Source organism: Bombina bombina, chromosome 3 (assembly GCF_027579735.1).
Source record: "Bombina bombina isolate aBomBom1 chromosome 3, aBomBom1.pri, whole genome shotgun sequence".
NCBI lineage: Eukaryota > Metazoa > Chordata > Amphibia > Anura > Bombinatoridae > Bombina > Bombina bombina.
The window spans coordinates 120,635,193-120,655,519 of NC_069501.1; the positions used below are offsets into that span (position 1 = coordinate 120,635,193).

The 20,327-nt window shown below is 37.9% G+C and overlaps 1 protein-coding gene across 3 annotated transcripts in view; it reads left to right on the top strand.

Moving 5' to 3' along the window:
* The window catches only part of TIAM1 (TIAM Rac1 associated GEF 1), an 873,661-nt gene that overhangs the window by 648,962 nt on the left and 204,372 nt on the right, over positions 1-20,327 (top strand). For all 3 annotated transcript variants that reach the window (XM_053705978.1, XM_053705976.1, XM_053705979.1), the window contains one exon: positions 12,673-13,123. In XM_053705978.1, the coding sequence (XP_053561953.1) occupies positions 12,673-13,123 (451 nt within the window). The remainder of the gene's footprint in view (positions 1-12,672; positions 13,124-20,327) is intronic.

The window sequence follows — 20,327 nt, forward strand, 5'->3', positions numbered from 1 at the left end:
TTCTGAGTCATATGTTATCTATATGACACATATGAACTAGCGCTGTCTATCTGTGAAAAACTGTCAAAGTGCCCTGAAATAAGATGCGGCCTTCAAGGGATTAGAAATTAACATATGAGTCTACCTAGGTTTAACTTTAGCAAAGAATACCAAGAGAACAAAGCCAATTTGCTGATAAAAGTAAATTGAAAAGTTGTTTAAAATTGCATGCCCTATCTGAATCATGAAAGTTTAATTTTGACTAGACTGTCCCTTTAAACGTTGGTAGAGTTACACAATGTATGCATTGTTTTCATAGTCTTAAATAGGGAACTGTAAACTGGCATTAAATATCTCTTGCTGAAGTGTTTAAAAAAAAAAGTGCTTTTCTCACCATTCCTGAGAGGCCAAAAATGTAATTCTATAACCTAGGTTTTTTAAATGCTGCAAATCAAATAGCTGGTTTTGGGCAATTTGCAGCAGTTTGAAAACAGAGGTTACAAAAATTGCTTTCTGGCTCTGGGATAGATGTGAGACACAATTGTGTTACACAAAAGCAAGAAGTATTTGATGTCCCCTTATCTTATGAATGTTTTGGGATATATCCGATAAATGTAATTATAGAACATAATAGGCAATAGAAAGTGGATATTTTTTAAACACATGTGTCGGTACTAAACCCCCACCCACAAAAAAACCCAACAAAACAAAAAAAAACTTTGGTGCTTGTTATCACTTGCTAGTAAAGACAACCCCTGCAGCTGTGGAAATCTCTTCATGGACAAGTTTTGCACATTTAAAGCAAAATAAACAACTCTAAAAAATATTTATATTTATTTTGTCATAAAAATTAGTTATCAAACGTTTAAATTGTGCCTTTTCATTACCAAAATGTCTCTAAATATTGTGAATGAATTGTGCTAACGCCCTATATATGTTGTGCCTTGTATGATGATGGAAATGTAAACCTAGTTTTATGATCTATCTTGAAAATGGACATCAGATGACCCCTGGTGGCTGTTTTCTATACAATGCTAATGTAATATTGCAGCAAGAGAGGCAGATTAGATGAGGATGGAATTGGGAAGGACAACCACACTTTTGCTAATATAGTGAAGTCATTTTAAGAGCTACACACACAAGGATGGTAGATTTACAGGCAAATGACTGATATTTTGTGACATCATATAGAAATTTGTCGCCTTTATTTACCCATAAATAAGTTCGCCATATGTTTGACCATGGACTATATTTTACATCCTGCTGCAAGAAAATGAAAGATTATCATAAATATGTTAACATTAAAGGGACATTAAAGTCTAAATGTTTTTGCATGATTCAGATCGTGTAAAAATTAAAAAGAAAATGTTCCAGTTGATTTATATTATTGAATTTACTTTGTTCTCTTGGTATTTTTTGTAGAAATGAATCCTTTTAACAATGTTTTACATGTGCAAGTGTTGTAGATAGCAGCTAGTTGTGTTTACGTATAGAGATGCAGAGGTGTGCACACTACCTACCTACTAGGTATGCTCTTCTAAGTAGCTCATGATTACAATTTTTATTATTGAAGTGAATTGGAAACTATATGTGTGTATGTATGCATGTGTGTGTGTATATATATAGTAAAGGAATCAGGGGGGTATAAATAAATTATATATATATATATATATATATATATATTTTATTTATAATATATATTATTTTTTAGCAAACAATTGTTGACTTAAAGGTTTCTGTAGATTCTTTATAATTGTGACAAGTTCCATGTGTTAGATAATAAATTATGTACATATAGGGAAGTTCCTTAGTTAATAATAATTTTAGTGACTTAATGTTTGTTGTAATGCGGAAAGTCTGTCACAGGAAGTGAGGCTATTACAGGTTACTCTTTGGTTGCCAGGGTAATGTACAGCAATGAATTGCCAGTCTCTTGGGCAGCTAAGAGGTTAACATCCTCTGTGACATTGCAGGGTAGAGTCCTGTTTTTGAGCTTCCAAGAACCCACCCAAATCCTGTCCTATTATACTGCAGATAAAGCACTATATGAAGAGGACTCATTGGTGGCATAAAAAATCACAAAACCAACAGCATCTGTAACCGCTGCTCATAAAGGGGCGAGCAAATTGTGTGACTGAGCAGTAGGCTTCACTGATTCCCAGGAGAGGGCAAGGTATGAAGACAAACAAATGGAGCATACAGCCGTCTATGGAAATCAGCCGCAGTCATAAGCAGTCTCCTATGACAGGGAGATATACTGTGTAATGGATTTATTTATGTGCAATATACCATGAAATCCTAGATTTATACTGTTTATATTTTTAGCTAATTGTGTGCAGTAGTTTATTTTTGTTGTCCCAAGGGCAGCTCATGGGGAAAAGAAGAGACATTTAGCTCAAAACTGATTTCTCCAACATAGGTGTGTCCGGTCCACGGCGTCATCCTTACTTGTGGGATATTCTCTTCCCCAACAGGAAATGGCAAAGAGCCCAGCAAAGCTGGTCACATGATCCCTCCTAGGCTCCGCCTACCCCAGTCATTCTCTTTGCCGTTGTACAGGCAACATCTCCAAGGAGATGGCTTAGAGTTTTTTAGTGTTTAACTGTAGTTTTTATTATTCAATCAAGAGTTTGTTATTTTAAAATAGTGCTGGTATGTACTATTTACTCTGAAACAGAAAAGAGATGAAGATTTCTGTTTGTAAGAGGAAAATGATTTTAGCAACCGTTACTAAAATCGATGGCTGTTCCACACAGGACTGTTGAGAGGAATTAACTTCAGTTGAGGGAACAGTGAGCAGAATTTTACTGCTTGAGGTATGACACATTCTAACAAGACGATGTAATGCTGGAAGCTGTCATTTTCCCTATGGGATCCGGTAAGCCATTTTTATTACAGACAATAAATAAGGGCTTCACAAGGGCTTTTTAAGACTGTAGACATTTTCTGGGCTAAATCGATTCATATATAAACATATTTAGCCTTGAGGAATCATTTTAATCTGGGTATTTTGTAAAATAATATCGGCAGGCACTGTTTTGGACACCTTATTCTCTAGGGGCTTTCCCTAATCATAGGCAGAGTCTCATTTTCGCGCCGGTATTGCGCACTTGTTTTTGAGAAGCATGACATGCAGTCGCATGTGTGAGGAGCTCTGATACATAGAAAAGACTTTCTGAAGGCGTCATTTGGTATCGTATTCCCCTTTGGGCTTGGTTGGGTCTCAGCAAAGCAGATACCAGGGACTGTAAAGGGGTTAAAGATAAAAACGGCTCCGGTTCCGTTATTTTAAGGGTTAAAGCTTCCAAATTTGGTGTGCAATACTTTTAAGGCTTTAAGACACTGTGGTGAAATTTTGGTGAATTTTGAACAATTCCTTCATACTTTTTCGCAATTGCAGTAATAAAGTGTGTTCAGTTTAAAATTTAAAGTGACAGTAACGGTTTTATTTTAAAACGTTTTTTGTACTTTGTTATCAAGTTTATGCCTGTTTAACATGTCTGAACTACCAGATAGACTGTGTTCTGAATGTGGGGAAGCCAAGGTTCCTTCTCATTTAAATAGATGTGATTTATGTGACACAAAATTTAGAGAAAATGATGCCCAAGATGATTCCTCAAGTGAGGGGAGTAAGCATGGTACTGCATCATCCCCTCCTTCGTCTACACCAGTCTTGCCCACTCAGGAGGCCCCTAGTACATCTAGCGCGCCAATACTCCTTACTATGCAACAATTAACGGCTGTAATGGATAATTCTATCAAAAACATTTTAGCCAAAATGCCCACTTATCAGCGTAAGCGCGACTGCTCTGTTTTAGATAATACTGAAGAGCATGAGGACGCTGATGATATTGTTTCTGAAGGGCCCCTACACCAGTCTGAGGGGGCCAGGGAGGTTTTGTCTGAGGGAGAAATTTCAGATTCAGGGAAAATTTCTCAACAAGCTGAACCTGATGTGATTACATGTAAATTTAAGTTGGAACATCTCCGCGCTCTGCTTAAGGAGGTGTTATCCACTCTGGATGATTGTGAGAATTTGATCATCCCAGAGAAACTATGTAAAATGGACAAGTTTCTAGAGGTCCCGGGGCCCCCAGAAGCTTTTCCTATACCCAAGCGGGTGGCGGACATTGTAAATAAAGAATGGGAAAGGCCCGGTATACCTTTCGTCCCTCCCCCCATATTTAAAAAATTGTTTCCTATGGTCGACCCCAGAAAGGACTTATGGCAGACAGTCCCCAAGGTCGAGGGGGCGGTTTCTACTTTAAACAAACGCACCACTATACCCATAGAAGATAGTTGTGCTTTCAAAGATCCTATGGATAAAAAATTAGAAGGTTTGCTTAAAAAGATGTTTGTTCAGCAAGGTTACCTTCTACAACCAATTTCATGCATTGTCCCTGTCACTACAGCCGCGTGTTTCTGGTTCGATGAGCTAGAAAAGGCGATCACTAGTGATTCTCCTCCTTATGAGGAGATTATGGACAGAATCCGTGCTCTCAAATTGGCTAATTCTTTCACCCTAGACGCCACTTTGCAATTGGCTAGGTTAGCGGCGAAAAATTCTGGGTTTGCTATTGTGGCGCGCAGAGCGCTTTGGTTGAAATCTTGGTCAGCGGATGCGTCTTCCAAGAACAAATTGCTTAACATTCCTTTCAAGGGGAAAACGCTGTTTGGCCCTGACTTGAAAGAGATTATCTCTGATATCACTGGGGGTAAGGGCCACGCCCTTCCTCAGGATAGGTCTTTCAAGGCCAAAAATAAACCTAATTTTCGTCCCTTTCGTAGAAACGGACCAGCCCCAAGTGCTACGTCCTCTAAGCAAGAGGGTAATACTTCTCAAGCCAAGCCAGCCTGGAGACCAATGCAAGGCTGGAACAAGGGAAAGCAGGCCAAGAAACCTGCCACTGCTACCAAGACAGCATGAAATGTTGGCCCCCGATCCGGGACCGGATCTGGTGGGGGGCAGACTCTCTCTCTCTTCGCTCAGGCTTGGGCAAGAGATGTTCTGGATCCTTGGGCACTAGAAATAGTCTCCCAAGGTTATCTTCTGGAATTCAAGGGGCTTCCCCCAAGGGGGAGGTTCCACAGGTCTCAATTGTCTTCAGACCACATGAAAAAACAGGCATTCTTACATTGTGTAGAAGACCTGTTAAAAATGGGAGTGATTCATCCTGTTCCATTAGGGGAACAAGGGATGGGGTTCTACTCCAATCTGTTCGTAGTTCCCAAAAAAGAGGGAACGTTCAGACCAATCTTAGATCTCAAGATCCTAAACAAGTTTCTCAAGGTTCCATCGTTCAAAATGGAAACCATTCGAACAATTCTTCCTTCCATCCAGGAAGGTCAATTCATGACCACGGTGGATTTAAAGGATGCGTATCTACATATTCCTATCCACAAGGAACATCATCGGTTCCTAAGGTTCGCATTCCTGGACAAGCATTACCAGTTCGTGGCACTTCCTTTCGGATTAGCCACTGCTCCAAGGATTTTCACAAAGGTACTAGGGTCCCTTCTAGCGGTGCTAAGACCAAGGGGCATTGCAGTAGTACCTTACTTGGACGACATTCTGATTCAAGCGTCGTCCCTTCCTCAAGCAAAGGCTCACACGGACATAGTCCTGGCCTTTCTCAGATCTCACGGATGGAAAGTGAACGTAGAAAAGAGTTCTCTATCTCCGTCAACAAGGGTTCCCTTCTTGGGAACAATAATAGACTCCTTAGAAATGAAGATTTTTCTGACAGAGGCCAGAAAAACAAAACTTCTAAACTCTTGTCAAATACTTCATTCCGTTCCTCTTCCTTCCATAGCGCAGTGCATGGAAGTAATAGGTTTGATGGTAGCGGCAATGGACATAGTTCCTTTTGCGCGCATTCATCTAAGACCATTACAACTGTGCATGCTCAGTCAGTGGAATGGGGACTATACAGACTTGTCTCCGACGATACAAGTAAATCAGAGGACCAGAGATTCACTCCGTTGGTGGCTGTCCCTGGACAACCTGTCACAAGGGATGAACTTCCGCAGGCCAGAGTGGGTCATTGTCACGACCGACGCCAGTCTGATGGGCTGGGGCGCGGTCTGGGGACCCCTGAAAGCTCAGGGTCTTTGGTCTCGGGAAGAATCTCTTCTACCGATAAATATTCTGGTACTGAGAGCGATACTCAATGCTCTCAAGGCTTGGCCTCAGCTAGCAAAGGCCAAGTTCATACGGTTTCAATCAGACAACATGACGACTGTTGCGTACATCAACCATCAGGGGGGAACAAGGAGTTCCCTGGCGATGGAAGAAGTGACCAAAATCATTCAATGGGCGGAGACTCACTCCTGCCACCTGTCTGCAATCCACATCCCAGGAGTGGAAAATTGGGAAGCGGATTTTCTGAGTCGTCAGACATTACATCCGGGGGAGTGGGAACTCCATCCGGAAATCTTTGCCCAAATTACTCAACTGTGGGGCATTCCAGACATGGATCTGATGGCCTCTCGTCAGAACTTCAAGGTTCCTTGCTACGGGTCCAGATCCAGGGATCCCAAGGCGACTCTAGTAGATGCACTAGTAGCACCTTGGACCTTCAAACTAGCTTATGTATTCCCGCCGTTTCCTCTCATCCCCAGGCTGGTAGCCAGGATCAATCAGGAGAGGGCATCGGTGATCTTGATAGCTCCTGCGTGGCCACGCAGGACTTGGTATGCAGATCTGGTGAATATGTCATCGGCTCCACCATGGAAGCTACCTTTGAGACGAGACCTTCTTGTTCAAGGTCCGTTCGAACATCCGAATCTGGTCTCACTCCAACTGACTGCTTGGAGATTGAACGCTTGATCTTATCAAAACGAGGGTTCTCAGATTCTGTTATTGATACTCTTGTTCAGGCCAGAAAGCCTGTAACTAGAAAAATTTACCACAAAATATGGAAAAAATATATCTGTTGGTGTGAATCTAAAGGATTCCCTTGGGACAAGGTAAAAATTCCTAAGATTCTATCCTTTCTTCAAGAAGGATTGGAGAAAGGATTATCTGCAAGTTCCTTGAAGGGACTGATTTCTGCCTTGTCTGTGTTACTTCACAAAAAGCTGGCAGCTGTGCCAGATGTTCAAGCCTTTGTTCAGGCTCTGGTTAGAATCAAGCCTGTTTACAAACCTTTGACTCCTCCTTGGAGTCTCAACTTAGTTCTTTCAGTTCTTCAGGGGGTTCCGTTTGAACCCTTACATTCCGTTGATATTAAGTTATTATCTTGGAAAGTTTTGTTTTTGGTTGCAATTTCTTCTGCTAGAAGAGTTTCAGAATTATCTGCTCTGCAGTGTTCTCCTCCTTATCTGGTGTTCCATGCAGATAAGGTGGTTTTACGTACTAAACCTGGTTTTCTTCCGAAAGTTGTTTCTAACAAAAACATTAACCAGGAGATAGTCGTGCCTTCTTTGTGTCCGAATCCAGTTTCAAAGAAGGAACGTTTGTTGCACAATTTGGATGTTGTTCGCGCTCTAAAATTCTATTTAGATGCTACAAAGGATTTTAGACAAACATCTTCCTTGTTTGTTGTTTATTCTGGTAAAAGGAGAGGTCAAAAAGCAACTTCTACCTCTCTCTCTTTTTGGATTAAAAGCATCATCAGATTGGCTTATGAGACTGCCGGACAGCAGCCTCCTGAAAGAATCACAGCTCATTCCACTAGGGCTGTGGCTTCCACATGGGCCTTCAAGAACGAGGCTTCTGTTGATCAGATATGTCGGGCAGCGACTTGGTCTTCACTGCACACTTTTACCAAATTTTACAAGTTTGATACTTTTGCTTCTTCTGAGGCTATTTTTGGGAGAAAGGTTTTGCAAGCCGTGGTGCCTTCCATTTAGGTGACCTGATTTGCTCCCTCCCTTCATCCGTGTCCTAAAGCTTTGGTATTGGTTCCCACAAGTAAGGATGACGCCGTGGACCGGACACACCTATGTTGGAGAAAACAGAATTTATGTTTACCTGATAAATTACTTTCTCCAACGGTGTGTCCGGTCCACGGCCCGCCCTGGTTTTTTAATCAGGTCTGATAATTTATTTTCTTTAACTACAGTCACCACGGTATCATATGGTTTCTCCTATGCAAATATTCCTCCTTTACGTCGGTCGAATGACTGGGGTAGGCGGAGCCTAGGAGGGATCATGTGACCAGCTTTGCTGGGCTCTTTGCCATTTCCTGTTGGGGAAGAGAATATCCCACAAGTAAGGATGACGCCGTGGACCGGACACACCGTTGGAGAAAGTAATTTATCAGGTAAACATAAATTCTGTTTTCAAAATATTTAATTACACACAGTAAACTAACTTGTTTGATTTGCCTGCTTTTCCTGTAGTATACCTCTGAATTTTTTTTTCTTTATTGGCCTAGAAAATATGGTAGCTAATCCACAGATTTTAGATCTTTGACCCAGCTACATGCTACATATTTATTGCTTGATCAGTGCAGGACCTCAAGTATATCTGTCCATGATTGTCCTGCAGCAAATTGGATAATATAAACAACCCTAGAGAGGCTTTTCAAGGGGTATCACCATGGACTGTAAAACCACACAAATTTGTCTATCAAAATGATAGTTTTAAATGCTTTTAAAACATTTTGTTTTATTATTGTATTTGCATATTTTGCAATGAAGTAAACTTTTATCAAAACAATCCTCATCTAATCTATTTATTCCCCTGGTCTGAGACTATTTGGATTAGTTACTGGATAAAGAATGGCTGAAAATGTGCCAGCGTTTGTAATATAAAGACTGATAACGTTTTATAAAACATAAAAATATACAGATGTTATAAAGTTGTGATCCACAAATCCGTTGCTTGTAGGGAGTTGTTATATTACTCTGCAGTTTGGTATTTCAATATATTATAATGGCTGATACATCGGACTATAACCCACCCAGTACCATGGGCCTACTAAACATTACTGTATGATACATGTCCTTCTGACAGTTTTTTTGTAACACCCACTTATTGGAAATACAAGATAACAAGTTGTTGAAACCAAGTAGAATGCAATTCTACAAGTATAGTCCTACCAAGATTTATAAACCTCAAAGAATAAAATATGTAAAATAATTGGCAGATATAGGAATGGGTCATATAGTAACAAGCTAATGGCATTTAGTAGAATTCCTGCTTTGTTATAGACATAGCAGCAAGGAGAATGCAACTTGTCATTTACCAAACATTCACCAATCTTGGCTCATTCTAGAAGTAGTCATCAACAAAGACTTGCACCTTTTAAGGGGTCCAAACAGAAACCCAAAACCTTAAAGGGATACTAAACACAAATGCTTTCTTTCATGATTCAGATAGAGCATTGATATTTAAGCAACTTTCTAATTTACTCCTGTTATCATTTTGTATTCGTTCTCTTGCTATCTTTATTTGAAAAGCAAGAATGTAAGCTAAGGAGCCGGCCCATTTTTGGTTCAGCACCTGGGTTGCACTTGCAGATTGGTGGCTATTGCTAAATGTAGGCTAGCTAGAGAACGAAGAAAATGTGATAATAGGAGTAAATTAGAAAGTTGCATAAAGTTGCATGCTCTATCTAAATCATGAAAGAACAAATTTTGGTTTAGTGTCCCTTTAAGACCCTCCTTTTCAGGTGGTTCACTTCTTTCTATGTACTATCCTTTTTATAATTCCTCTGGACAAGATGCACAGTTAGTGTGACTTACACCATTCATACTGATAATCATTTTATGTTTTATGGTTTATTCAGAGAACTGCAGTTTGCTGCTTATGTGCAGGTTGGGCAGTGAGGGATTTTGAAGTATATCGTTTTGAACTGATTTAGGTTGCCTAGCTGTAGTGGGTGTGTTGATGTGCACATTATTGGGACACAATGTTTCCAGATGCCTGTCTGTTTGAGTTTGGAGTTTAGTGATTTAATCTCTGTAGTATACTTTTTGAAACCCATACTTATGACTCGTTCATTTGTAGCCAGCAGTCAATGCAACTGGAGATTGCTATGGCAAAAAAGAGGAATTGGTAATAATTTCAATATTTGTTTTGTGCCTTTTTCATGCAGTTTAGCTTTGCAACTTGAGGATTTTCTAATTCCCACAAATTAAAATGCACCCTGCTGACATCTAAAGGCTAACCCTACTACATATCTTGCCCTAATTGGCTTTAGCTGATAACTAGAAAACAGTGTACTTTGTTGTTACGTTATCACAATGGCTAGCCTTGTTGTCTGTGGACTAAAGCCCAGATTTGTTCCACCAAAAAGGCAAAATGATGGCTGGAATTTTGCTATTTATAAACAATTGCAGTAAAAATTATGTTTGTTTTAAAAAGATTAAAGGGACATAAAAGCCAACATTTTTCTTTCATGGTTCATATAGAGCACGATATTTTAAACAACATTCTAATTTACTTCTAGTATATTTTTTTCTTCCCATTTTTTTTCTTTGGTATCTTTTGTTGAAAAGCAGGGATATAAGCTCTGGAGTGTGCACGTGTAGAGCACTATATGGCAGCAGTTTTGCAAGAGTGTTATCAATTTGCAAGAGCACTAGAAAGCAGAACTATTTCCTGCCATGCAGTGTTCCAGATGCCTACCTAGGTATCTCTTCAACACAGAATATCATGGGAACCAAGCAATTTTGATAATAGACGTAACTTGGATTTTTTTTTTTTTAAGATGGTGCGCTTTGTCTACACCACAACATTTCTTTTGGGGCTTCATATCCCTTTAATACTTTGCTGATATGTTATTCTGGAGCAACACAACAGAAATGTCTTGTAATTACTAGGTGTTTACTGTCCCTTTTAATGTGAGATTACACTTGCCCAGAATTCAGTAGGAGCCCTTATGTTGTCGTTTCATAAACTCTGGCATTGACTTTGTGTTTAATAATGTGCTTTCCTTTCTGAGCACTGGGAAACCATAGAATTTATACAAGAAAAAGGTTTAAACTTTTTATAGAAATGTGGGCAGCTATTATTTCAGATATTTGTTTTCTGGGTGTGATCAAGCAAGATTTCTTTATAAAATTAAAGACCTGTTTGTCAGATCTCCAGTCCATTACAAAAGACAATTACTGTTATGTTTCCCAAAGCCATTGAGGGGGGTTGTGACTCAGCAATGTACTACCAGGTTCTACTTACATGTGTAAAACAGAAGGTTCATGTCTGAATGGTTTACACGTGTGTGCAATGAACAAGCATTTGGCCAAGCACAAGGTTAAAGTGTAATGTCTGCAGACTCTAATCATCAGTGGCAATAGACCGCACAGATACATGACTGCTCTTCATTAGTGCTTTCTCAGATACAGCATTGGAGACAACAATTCTCAGTTTGTTTGCCAGCCCTGTGTGCAAAGGTTCTAGTGGCTTTTACTGGAGACCTCTAAAAAATCAGCGAATCCAGAGACGACATTATTTAACTGTATTTACCACTTTGTTATCTTTGTCGTGACTTTTATGGCTGAACACGGCTGGGCGTTCAATCTGGAGAAAAGTCACTTTATTGCTAGGCAGTCCTAAGTCTTAGCAGAATTTGAAACTCGCAAAACATGGAGGTTTTGCCAGGGGTGTGGGACACACACACACACAAAAAACAAATATAACAGCATGAATTAGCAAATTAAAGAAAATGTTTAAATTTGTTAGAAAATAAATGTTCCGCTGGAGTAAGTGCTATTGCATTTCTTTTATTCCCTTCTTAATCATGCAATTCTACTGTTTGTAAAGGGACGGATAATCCCGCTATTACCCATTCCCCAGTTCTGCATAACCAACACTGTTATATTAATATACTTTTTACCTCTGTGATTACCTTGTATCTAAGCCTATGCAGACTGCCCCCTTATCTCCGTTCTTTTATAGACTTGCATTTTAGCTAATCAGTGCTGACACATAAATAACTCCACGGGAGCGAGCACAATGTTATCTATATGACACACATGAACTAGCACTGTCTAGCTGTGAAACTGTCATAAATAATGGTATGAGCCTACCTAGGTTTAGCTTTCAAAAAAACAATACCAAGAGAACAAAGCAAATTTGATGATAAAAGTAAATTGGAAAGATGTGTAAAAATGTGTGCCGTATCTGCATCATGCAAGTTTTATTTTGACTAGACTCCCTTTCATCGTCCTTTACTATAGTATTTCAGATCTATACACAGCATATTACACAATGAAATGGGCTCTCTTCTAGCTTATATTCCTTCTACTGCCTATAGAAAATTCAATTAAAGAATCAAAATTTGTGGTAATTCTGCATTATTGACCATGATGTCCATGTGTCACACTTCTGTCTGTTTTAAATGTATTTATTTGCATCAACTAATACTTTCAATATTCAAATGCTAGATTTTACATTGCAAATAATAAAATATGGAATTTATGACTTACTATAACAAATGTGAACAACACACATTAGTTTACAAATACACCCCACAACATTTGACTATTGATAGTAATTTAATCTTATTGGAGAGAGCAGCTTCTAGATTCGTAAATGTAGCCAGGTCGGCTCCTAATCTTACATTCCTACTTTTCAAATAAAGATACCAAGAGAATGAAGAAAAATTGATAATAGGAGTAAATTAGAAAGTTGCTTAAAATTGCATGCTCTGTCTGAACCATGATAGAAAAAAAATGAGGTTTCATATCCCTTTAATTCATTTTGCATATTTGTTTCTTAAAAATAATCTGTTGTGTTTTTAGGATGTGAACACTGGAGGTGAAGGAAGCGAATTTACAGACAGCGGAATCGAAGCAGCAACTACAGACACAGATATTGTTTCCAGAAGGTCAAATATCACAACTTCCAGCTACTCTCCCACCACAAGTCGGGCATTTATTGGAAGTGACAGTGGCAGCAGCTCTACCGGAGATGTCTTGCGTCAAGGAGTGTACGAGAACTTTAGGCGGGAGTTGGAAATGAGCAGCGCCTGCAGAGAAAATATAGAGGAGGCAAATTCAGCACTAAGTGATGAACAAAGCAGCGGCACTTTAAGCTCACCTGGCCAATCTGATATTCTCTTGACTGCTGCCCAAGGGACGGTTCGCAAAGCCGGGGCATTGGCTGTGAAAAACTTCTTAGTTCACAAAAAGAATAAGAAGGTGGAATCTGCAACACGGAGGAAGTGGAAGCACTACTGGGTATCCTTAAAAGGTTTGTATTGTACATTGTAGCATATGTCAAAGATTCAGTGTAGCCGCACTCCACATTGTAAATACTTCATATATATTGTGTGACAGAAGGAAAGCACAGTGTCCATGAAGTCAAATAATCTGCTTTTGTAAAATAGTAAGCAGGTCCACATATTCATATCGGAATGCTTATGTAGTGTTTAGAGGCAGATTGCATTGTAGGTCCCTGCACGGTGTAAAACTCTGTCCCTGCAAACTTCAAACAGGCCAGGGTTTGATTATTTTTCTCAGTGATTTAATCAAAGTATGTGGAACTAATTAATTCAGCTCTTTTCAAATACATATTCTGAAATTCTTGACTATAAAATGTTTAGTAAAACAAGTTTGCAATGTACTTTCATTATTTGTTTTGTCCCCCTTTCTTGAAATTTAGCTCTAAAAATTGTGAATGTTCTAAATCTCGAGCAAGGAAATGCACACTGCAGACTTCTCAAGGCTAACACTGCTATTAATATATCCCTAATTGGATTTAGCAGATTACCATTGCAAAACAATGCACTTTATGCTAACTTAATGACTGTGGTTCGCCTTGTCTTTTGCAGAAGCAAGCCCAGATTGGCTCTTCCAACATTCTAATATAAACATTCCTTTCTTTGAGCTATTATCTAGAGGTAAACACATAGGTAAAGTCTCACTCAGCCGCAGCCCTTTCAGCTTTTGGGCAAGGCAGGCTCGGTGAGCCAATCAGGATTGGCAGTTGTACAACCCTACTAATCACCAACTATGTCCTGGGACTTTGTCTAACCACTTTGCTTGGGTTAAACACATAGTTATCTAGGATTACTAAGGGGAAAAAATGACACAATCTAATCAATTAGAGCAAGAAATGAATGTATTAGAATGTTACTTTTAAATAACATTTATTTGCCATTTGTAATAGAATTAAATGTAACACAGAAATTACTTTCAGAATTGATAAATTCCTAAAATAATGGATGACAATGTTTATTGGGGAATGAAATTTATAGACCAATCTGTTTTATAACAATAAGTTTCTGTTGAGGGAGCGATTACTATTGTTGAACTGTAAATATCCTGACAAGCACGTAAATCATGAGTTGCACCAAATGTGCGTAAGGTTTTCTGAAACATTTGCCTGTGGGATCCCTGCTGTGTAAGGCTTCTGTGTATCAGACGGCATAATGATTACAGCTAAATCATCTGCCTGCAATATCTTGCTGCTTGCAGTCAACTGAAAATGCTGTGACTGATAGAAAAGCCCAGATAATGGAAATAAAATGTTGGAACTACTGCAAGAAGGACATTTCAAATAATGACAAATTAATCATTTAGATTCAACAGCAATTTTGTTGTTCATGTGCAATTTAAAGGGATAGTAAACACCAAAAATGTTGTTTAAAAAGATAGATAATCCCTTTATTTACCATTCCCCAGTTTTGCATAACCAACACTGTTATAGAAATATACTTTTTGCCTCTGTAATTACGTTGTATCTAAGCTTCTGCTGACTGCCTCCTTATCTCAGATCTTTTGACAGACTTGCATTTCAGGCAATTAGTGCTGACTCTTAAATAACTCCACGTGCATGACCACAATGTTATTTATATGCAACGCATGAACTAACGCCCTCTAGCTGTGAAAAACTAACAAATTAATTTAGATAAGAGGCGGCCTTCAAGGGCTTATAAATTAGGATATGCGCCTCCTAGGTTTAGCTTTCAACTAAGAATACCAAGAGGACAAAGCAAATTTGTTGATAAAAGTGAATTAGAAAGTTGTTTAAAATGACATGCCCTATCTGAATCATAAAAGTTTAATTTGGACTATACTATCCCTTAAGGATAGAGTCATTGTAGTTGGAGGGTAACAAAATGCTCTAGACCAGGGAGGTTTCAGCTGCCTATGGTCTGTATGTTGCCCTCCAAACCAGCTTTATGGGCCTCAGACGACTAGTATTTTTTTCCCCTTCATTCAAAGCTTAAAGGGACAGTATACTAAAAAATTGTTTTTCCCTTAATGTGTTTCCAATAACTTTTTTAGCAGCTGCAGAGTATAACATTTATGAGATTTGCTTTAGGTATAATCAGATCTCATTACTTTATCACATTGTGTACATATACATGCTTCTTTATCTTATATCTGTAGGTATAATCAGATCTCATTACTTTATCACATTGTGTACATATACATGTGTCATATCTGTAGGTATAATCAGATCTCATTACTTTATCACATTGTGTACATATACATGCTTCTTTATCTTATATCTGTAGGTATAATCAGATCTCATTACTTTATCACATTGTGTACATATACATGTGTCATTATATCTGTAGGTATAATCAGATCTCATTACTTTATCACATTGTGTACATATAACTGCTTCTTTATCTTATATCTGTAGGTATAATCAGATCTCATTACTTTATCACATTGTGTACATATAACTGCTTCTTTATATTATATATGTAGGTATAATCAGATCTCATTACTTTATCACATTGTGTACATATACATGCTTCTTTATCTTATATCTGTAGGTATAATCAGATCTCATTACTTTATCACATTGTGTACATATACATGCTTCTTTATCTTACATCTGTAGGTATAATCAGATATCATTACTTTATCACATTGTGTACATATAACTGCTTCTTTATATTATATATGTAGGTATAATCAGATCTCATTACTTTATCACATTGTGTACATATACATGCTTCTTTATCTTATATCTATAGGTATAATCAGATCTCATTACTTTATCACATTGTGTACATATAACTGCTTCTTTATCTTATATCTGTAGGTATAATCAGATCTCATTACTTTATCACATTGTGTACATATACATGCTTCTTTATCTTATATCTGTAGGTATAATCAGATCTCATTACTTTATCACATTGTGTACATATACATGCTTCTTTATCTTATATCTGTAGGTATAATCAGATCTCATTACTTTATCACATTGTGTACATATAACTGCTTCTTTATCTTATATATGTCCATAAACCAATCACCAATACTTAGAGAGAACAATGAAAAATTAACATTTTATTTCTTAACTCTTCTATAACCCACTGGGAGTGTAATTTCTTCTACTGGCTGTGTTAATACAGCTTGGCCTCGAGGCCAAAAACTTTCAGGATTGGTGGGGATACCACAGGCTAAATAAACTAATTCAAATGCCAGTATAAGGGTAATGGAAATACTTGCAAAACAAATTTAATACACTCCAGCAGGTAAAGTGGATCATTGGGAACACATTAAAGGGGAGAACATTTTTGAGTAAACTGTCCCTTTAAAGAAAAATCTGATAACAAGGAGTATACTGTAAGTGCAAAAAGAAAAAAGCACTGTTAGATAATTTTATTATTGCACCATTGTTTGTAAATATGTGTTTAACACCATGCACAGTTAAATTCAGCAGCTCCAGGGCAGCAATGCACTACTGGGAGCTAGCTGAACACATCTGGTGAGCCAATGAGAAGACGCGTGAAGTCACCAATAACCAGCTAGCTCCTAGTGAAGGATATGTGCATGCATTTTTCAACAAAGGATACCAAAGAACAAAGTACATTTAAAGATCAAAAGCAATTAAGTGTGTCTTAAAATGACATGTGCTATCTGAATTAAGCTCATTTAATTCTGGCTTTTCTAACCCTTTAACTGAAGTACTTGCTGCATTGGTGCGCGAGATGTCCAACAACCCCAAATAGTTTGAGAGTTCTTCTGTATACAAGAGGGTATATTCCCAGATATTCACTTGGCAATATGGAGTTTCACTTAGAAAGTACATGTAGGTTTGGTTATGATGTGGGATTTAGGGTGATGACCAGTGAGTGATAGAGGAAGGGAAAGGGTTTAGACTTAGTGACAATTTTACGCTATTGAAAAATGTCATTTTGTAAACATATTTATTGGTCTTGGTGTTTTTATTATTAGTGTGTTTTATTTTTGTAAATATGATTTTTTTTAATTTTAATAAATAATAATAATAAAAAACCATGTTTTGGCTCTATTCTAACACCTCTAGCTGTAGGCATGTAGGGCTGACAGCTGTTCCCCACAAAATACTAGACAATATGTCCGTGACAATGCCCCCCCGCCCCCTACCCAAAAAAAGCTCTTCCTTAGCCCCAACTCTTGAATCGACCATGTATATTTTCACAACTAAGCAGTCATTTTACCCCTTGGCTGCAAGCAACATACAAATAAATCATTTTTCCTCTTTGGCAGACAGTAACACACTTAAACAGTGATATGACTCCCATGGCAGCCCCTCGCTTCATTCTGCTCCTTATATGTAATGCATTGAGGAATAGGAGAAATTTAGCACTCAGGGAATTTATAAAAACTGGACATTTGTATCCAATATTTTTGTAACATTTTTCTGGATAGCTAAAATACTGGACAGTCGAGTTTGAATACTGGACACCTAACAACCCTATACGCATGTGATTGGCTGCGTGTTGGAAGGTGTATAAAGTAAACCAATAAAGCGCTCTGGTGCTTTAGAGACAGTTGTTGTTTTTTGTTGTTGTTTTTTTTACTTTTGAGCCTATGGAGAATCCTAAACTAGTGATAACTCGGCTGGAATATGTTATAAAAAATAACAATAGCTAGGAATCATTCTGTTTCATGACTGATATGTTATGAAACTTGACTTGTAACAGTTAACAGTCGGGAATGGTTTGATGTTCTGTTGTCATTGAGGAACATGTCTGTACACCTTGTTCACTTGGAGCCTCCCTCCTGCTTTTGTGCTGTGTCCCACGTTCACTATAGAGGCCAAAAAGTAAAACCTGTAACCTAGCAAAATGCTGCAAAATACCGAAACCAGCTATTTGATCTGCTTCTCTATTGAGTTTGAAAACAAGCACAAATGTATAGAAAAGCAAGAGATGTTTAATGTCCTTTTAAAGTTACTGAACAATGGTTAAACAACATAATGCATCAATAAGAAAATATCCTGACACATTAAGCATTTGCTTATTACCCTTCGACTTGCCTGTACTGTATTTAACCCTGGAAAACTGCTGAGCCAATCACAAGAGGCATATGTGCGTAGTCGCCAGCTACGTTGAGCTCAGGTTTATTTTCCATTGCCATTGTGAAGCTGACCGTGCACAATCCATATGTTGGTTCAATAAGAACATTATCTTCTCGTTTATACCTATGTGTTTAACATCCCCAAAAGGGTTAAACACATAGTCAGCTCTAGATATCAGCAATACGCCACTGGTCCAGAGCTGAACACAACTTCTGAGCCAATCAGGGGAGGAGTATATAATTAGCCACCTGCCGTATTGAGTTTAGGCTCATTGTCCAATGCCATTACAACCTGACTTTACTAGTGTTCAGAGCTATGCCGGGGTTAACACAAAAGTACAGGCCAGTAATAGTGCAGTAAGAACACAGAACATTTCTTACTGTAACATTATGTAATAGAAATACCTGGGAAACAGAAACGCATTAAAGTCTTACTACGAAAGAATCCAACCGTGTGCCAAGTTGTTTTCTCCACAAGCCTTTTAATACAAAGTGCACCAGTGATCTCCAGAACAGATTATTGATAAATAGCGGAGTGCAAGCAGATTCTCTGTATTTGCTATGCTTTGATATAACACAATTGCTTTATCGCACAGTACAGAGGGGGCTCCCTTACACTGACATAACTACATTTGCTGCCGCTCTGTAATGCCAAGTACTTTCTCTGGGGAATGCTGTTACTGTTTTCCTATCCTCAAACTTGGCCTGGCTCCTAGTATTACCATTATGCAGTTTATTTTACTTAATGAAATGAGTTCACATTAGGTTTTCTTCACCAGAACAGAGACTGGGGAGCCTCAGATTTATGTGACAACAAGGAGTCAGATTGTTAGCATTATGACTGCACAGCAGTTTTACTCTGGACAATTTTGTCATCATTTATGTAGTAATGCTGTCACCATTTTTCCAAGTTTCTTTCAATATAGAATTCAAAAAGTGTCCTATGGGAACAGACTTTGTTCCACTTCTTCAACGGGTCAAGTTAAAGGGCCACTAAACCCAAAATCTTTCTTTCATGATTCAGATAGAAGATACAAATTTAAACAACATTACAATTTACTTCTATTATTTATTTTGCTTCATTTTTTAGATATCCTTATTTGAAAAAAAAGCGATGCACATGGGTGAGCCAATCACATGAGGCTTCTATGTGCAGCAACCAATCAGCAGCTACTGAGCATATTTAGATATGCTTTTCAGCAATGAATATCAAGAGAATAAAACACATTAGATAATAGAAGTAAATTAGAAAGATGTTTAAAAATACATTCTCTTTCTAAATCATGAATGAAAAAATGTGGGTATCATGGCCCTTTAAGTTTTATCGTCATAAATTGGCCCTTTATGGTGAAATTGTATTTTTTTTTTTTTACAATACATTTATTGAATGGTTGCTTTTATAAAGGGCTATAATTATCCACTAAATTCGAGTCGTCTTCCCCCCCCCCCCCCTTTTATGTGACTGATATAGTTAAAGGGATACTAAAGTCAAAACATTTATTTCATGATTTGCGTTGTTCTTTGTTTTTTATCCTTTGTTAAAAAGCATGTCTAGGTAGGTTTATGAGCAGCAATATACTACTGGGAGCTAGCTGCTGATTGGTGGCTGCACATATATGCCTTTTGCCACTGGTTCCCATGATGTGTTCATTCAGCTAGTAGTGCATTGCTGCTTCTTCAACAAAGGATACCAAGAGAATTAAGCAATTTTTGATAATTGAAAAATTGTATAAAATTGTATGCGTTGTCTAAAAGAAAATTTTTGTCTAATATGCTTTAAATGTTCCTGTATTAAAGGGATAGGAAAGTAAAAATTAAACTTGCATGATTCAGATAGAGCATGTCATTTTAAGACACTATTAAATTCACTTCTATTTTCAAATGTGCTTTGTTCTCTTAGTATCCCTTGTTAAAAAATGAATACACACAAATCATACACTAGTGGGAGCTGCTGCTAATTGGTACCTGCACACATTTGTCTCTTGTGATTGGCTAAATAGATATTTTCAGCTTCCTGTCAGTAGTGCAATGCTGTCCCTTCAGCAATGGATAACAAGAGAATGAAGAAAATTTGATAATAGAATTAAATTGGAAAGTTGTTTTAAATCGTATGTTCTATCTAAATTATATTTTTTGGGGGGGGG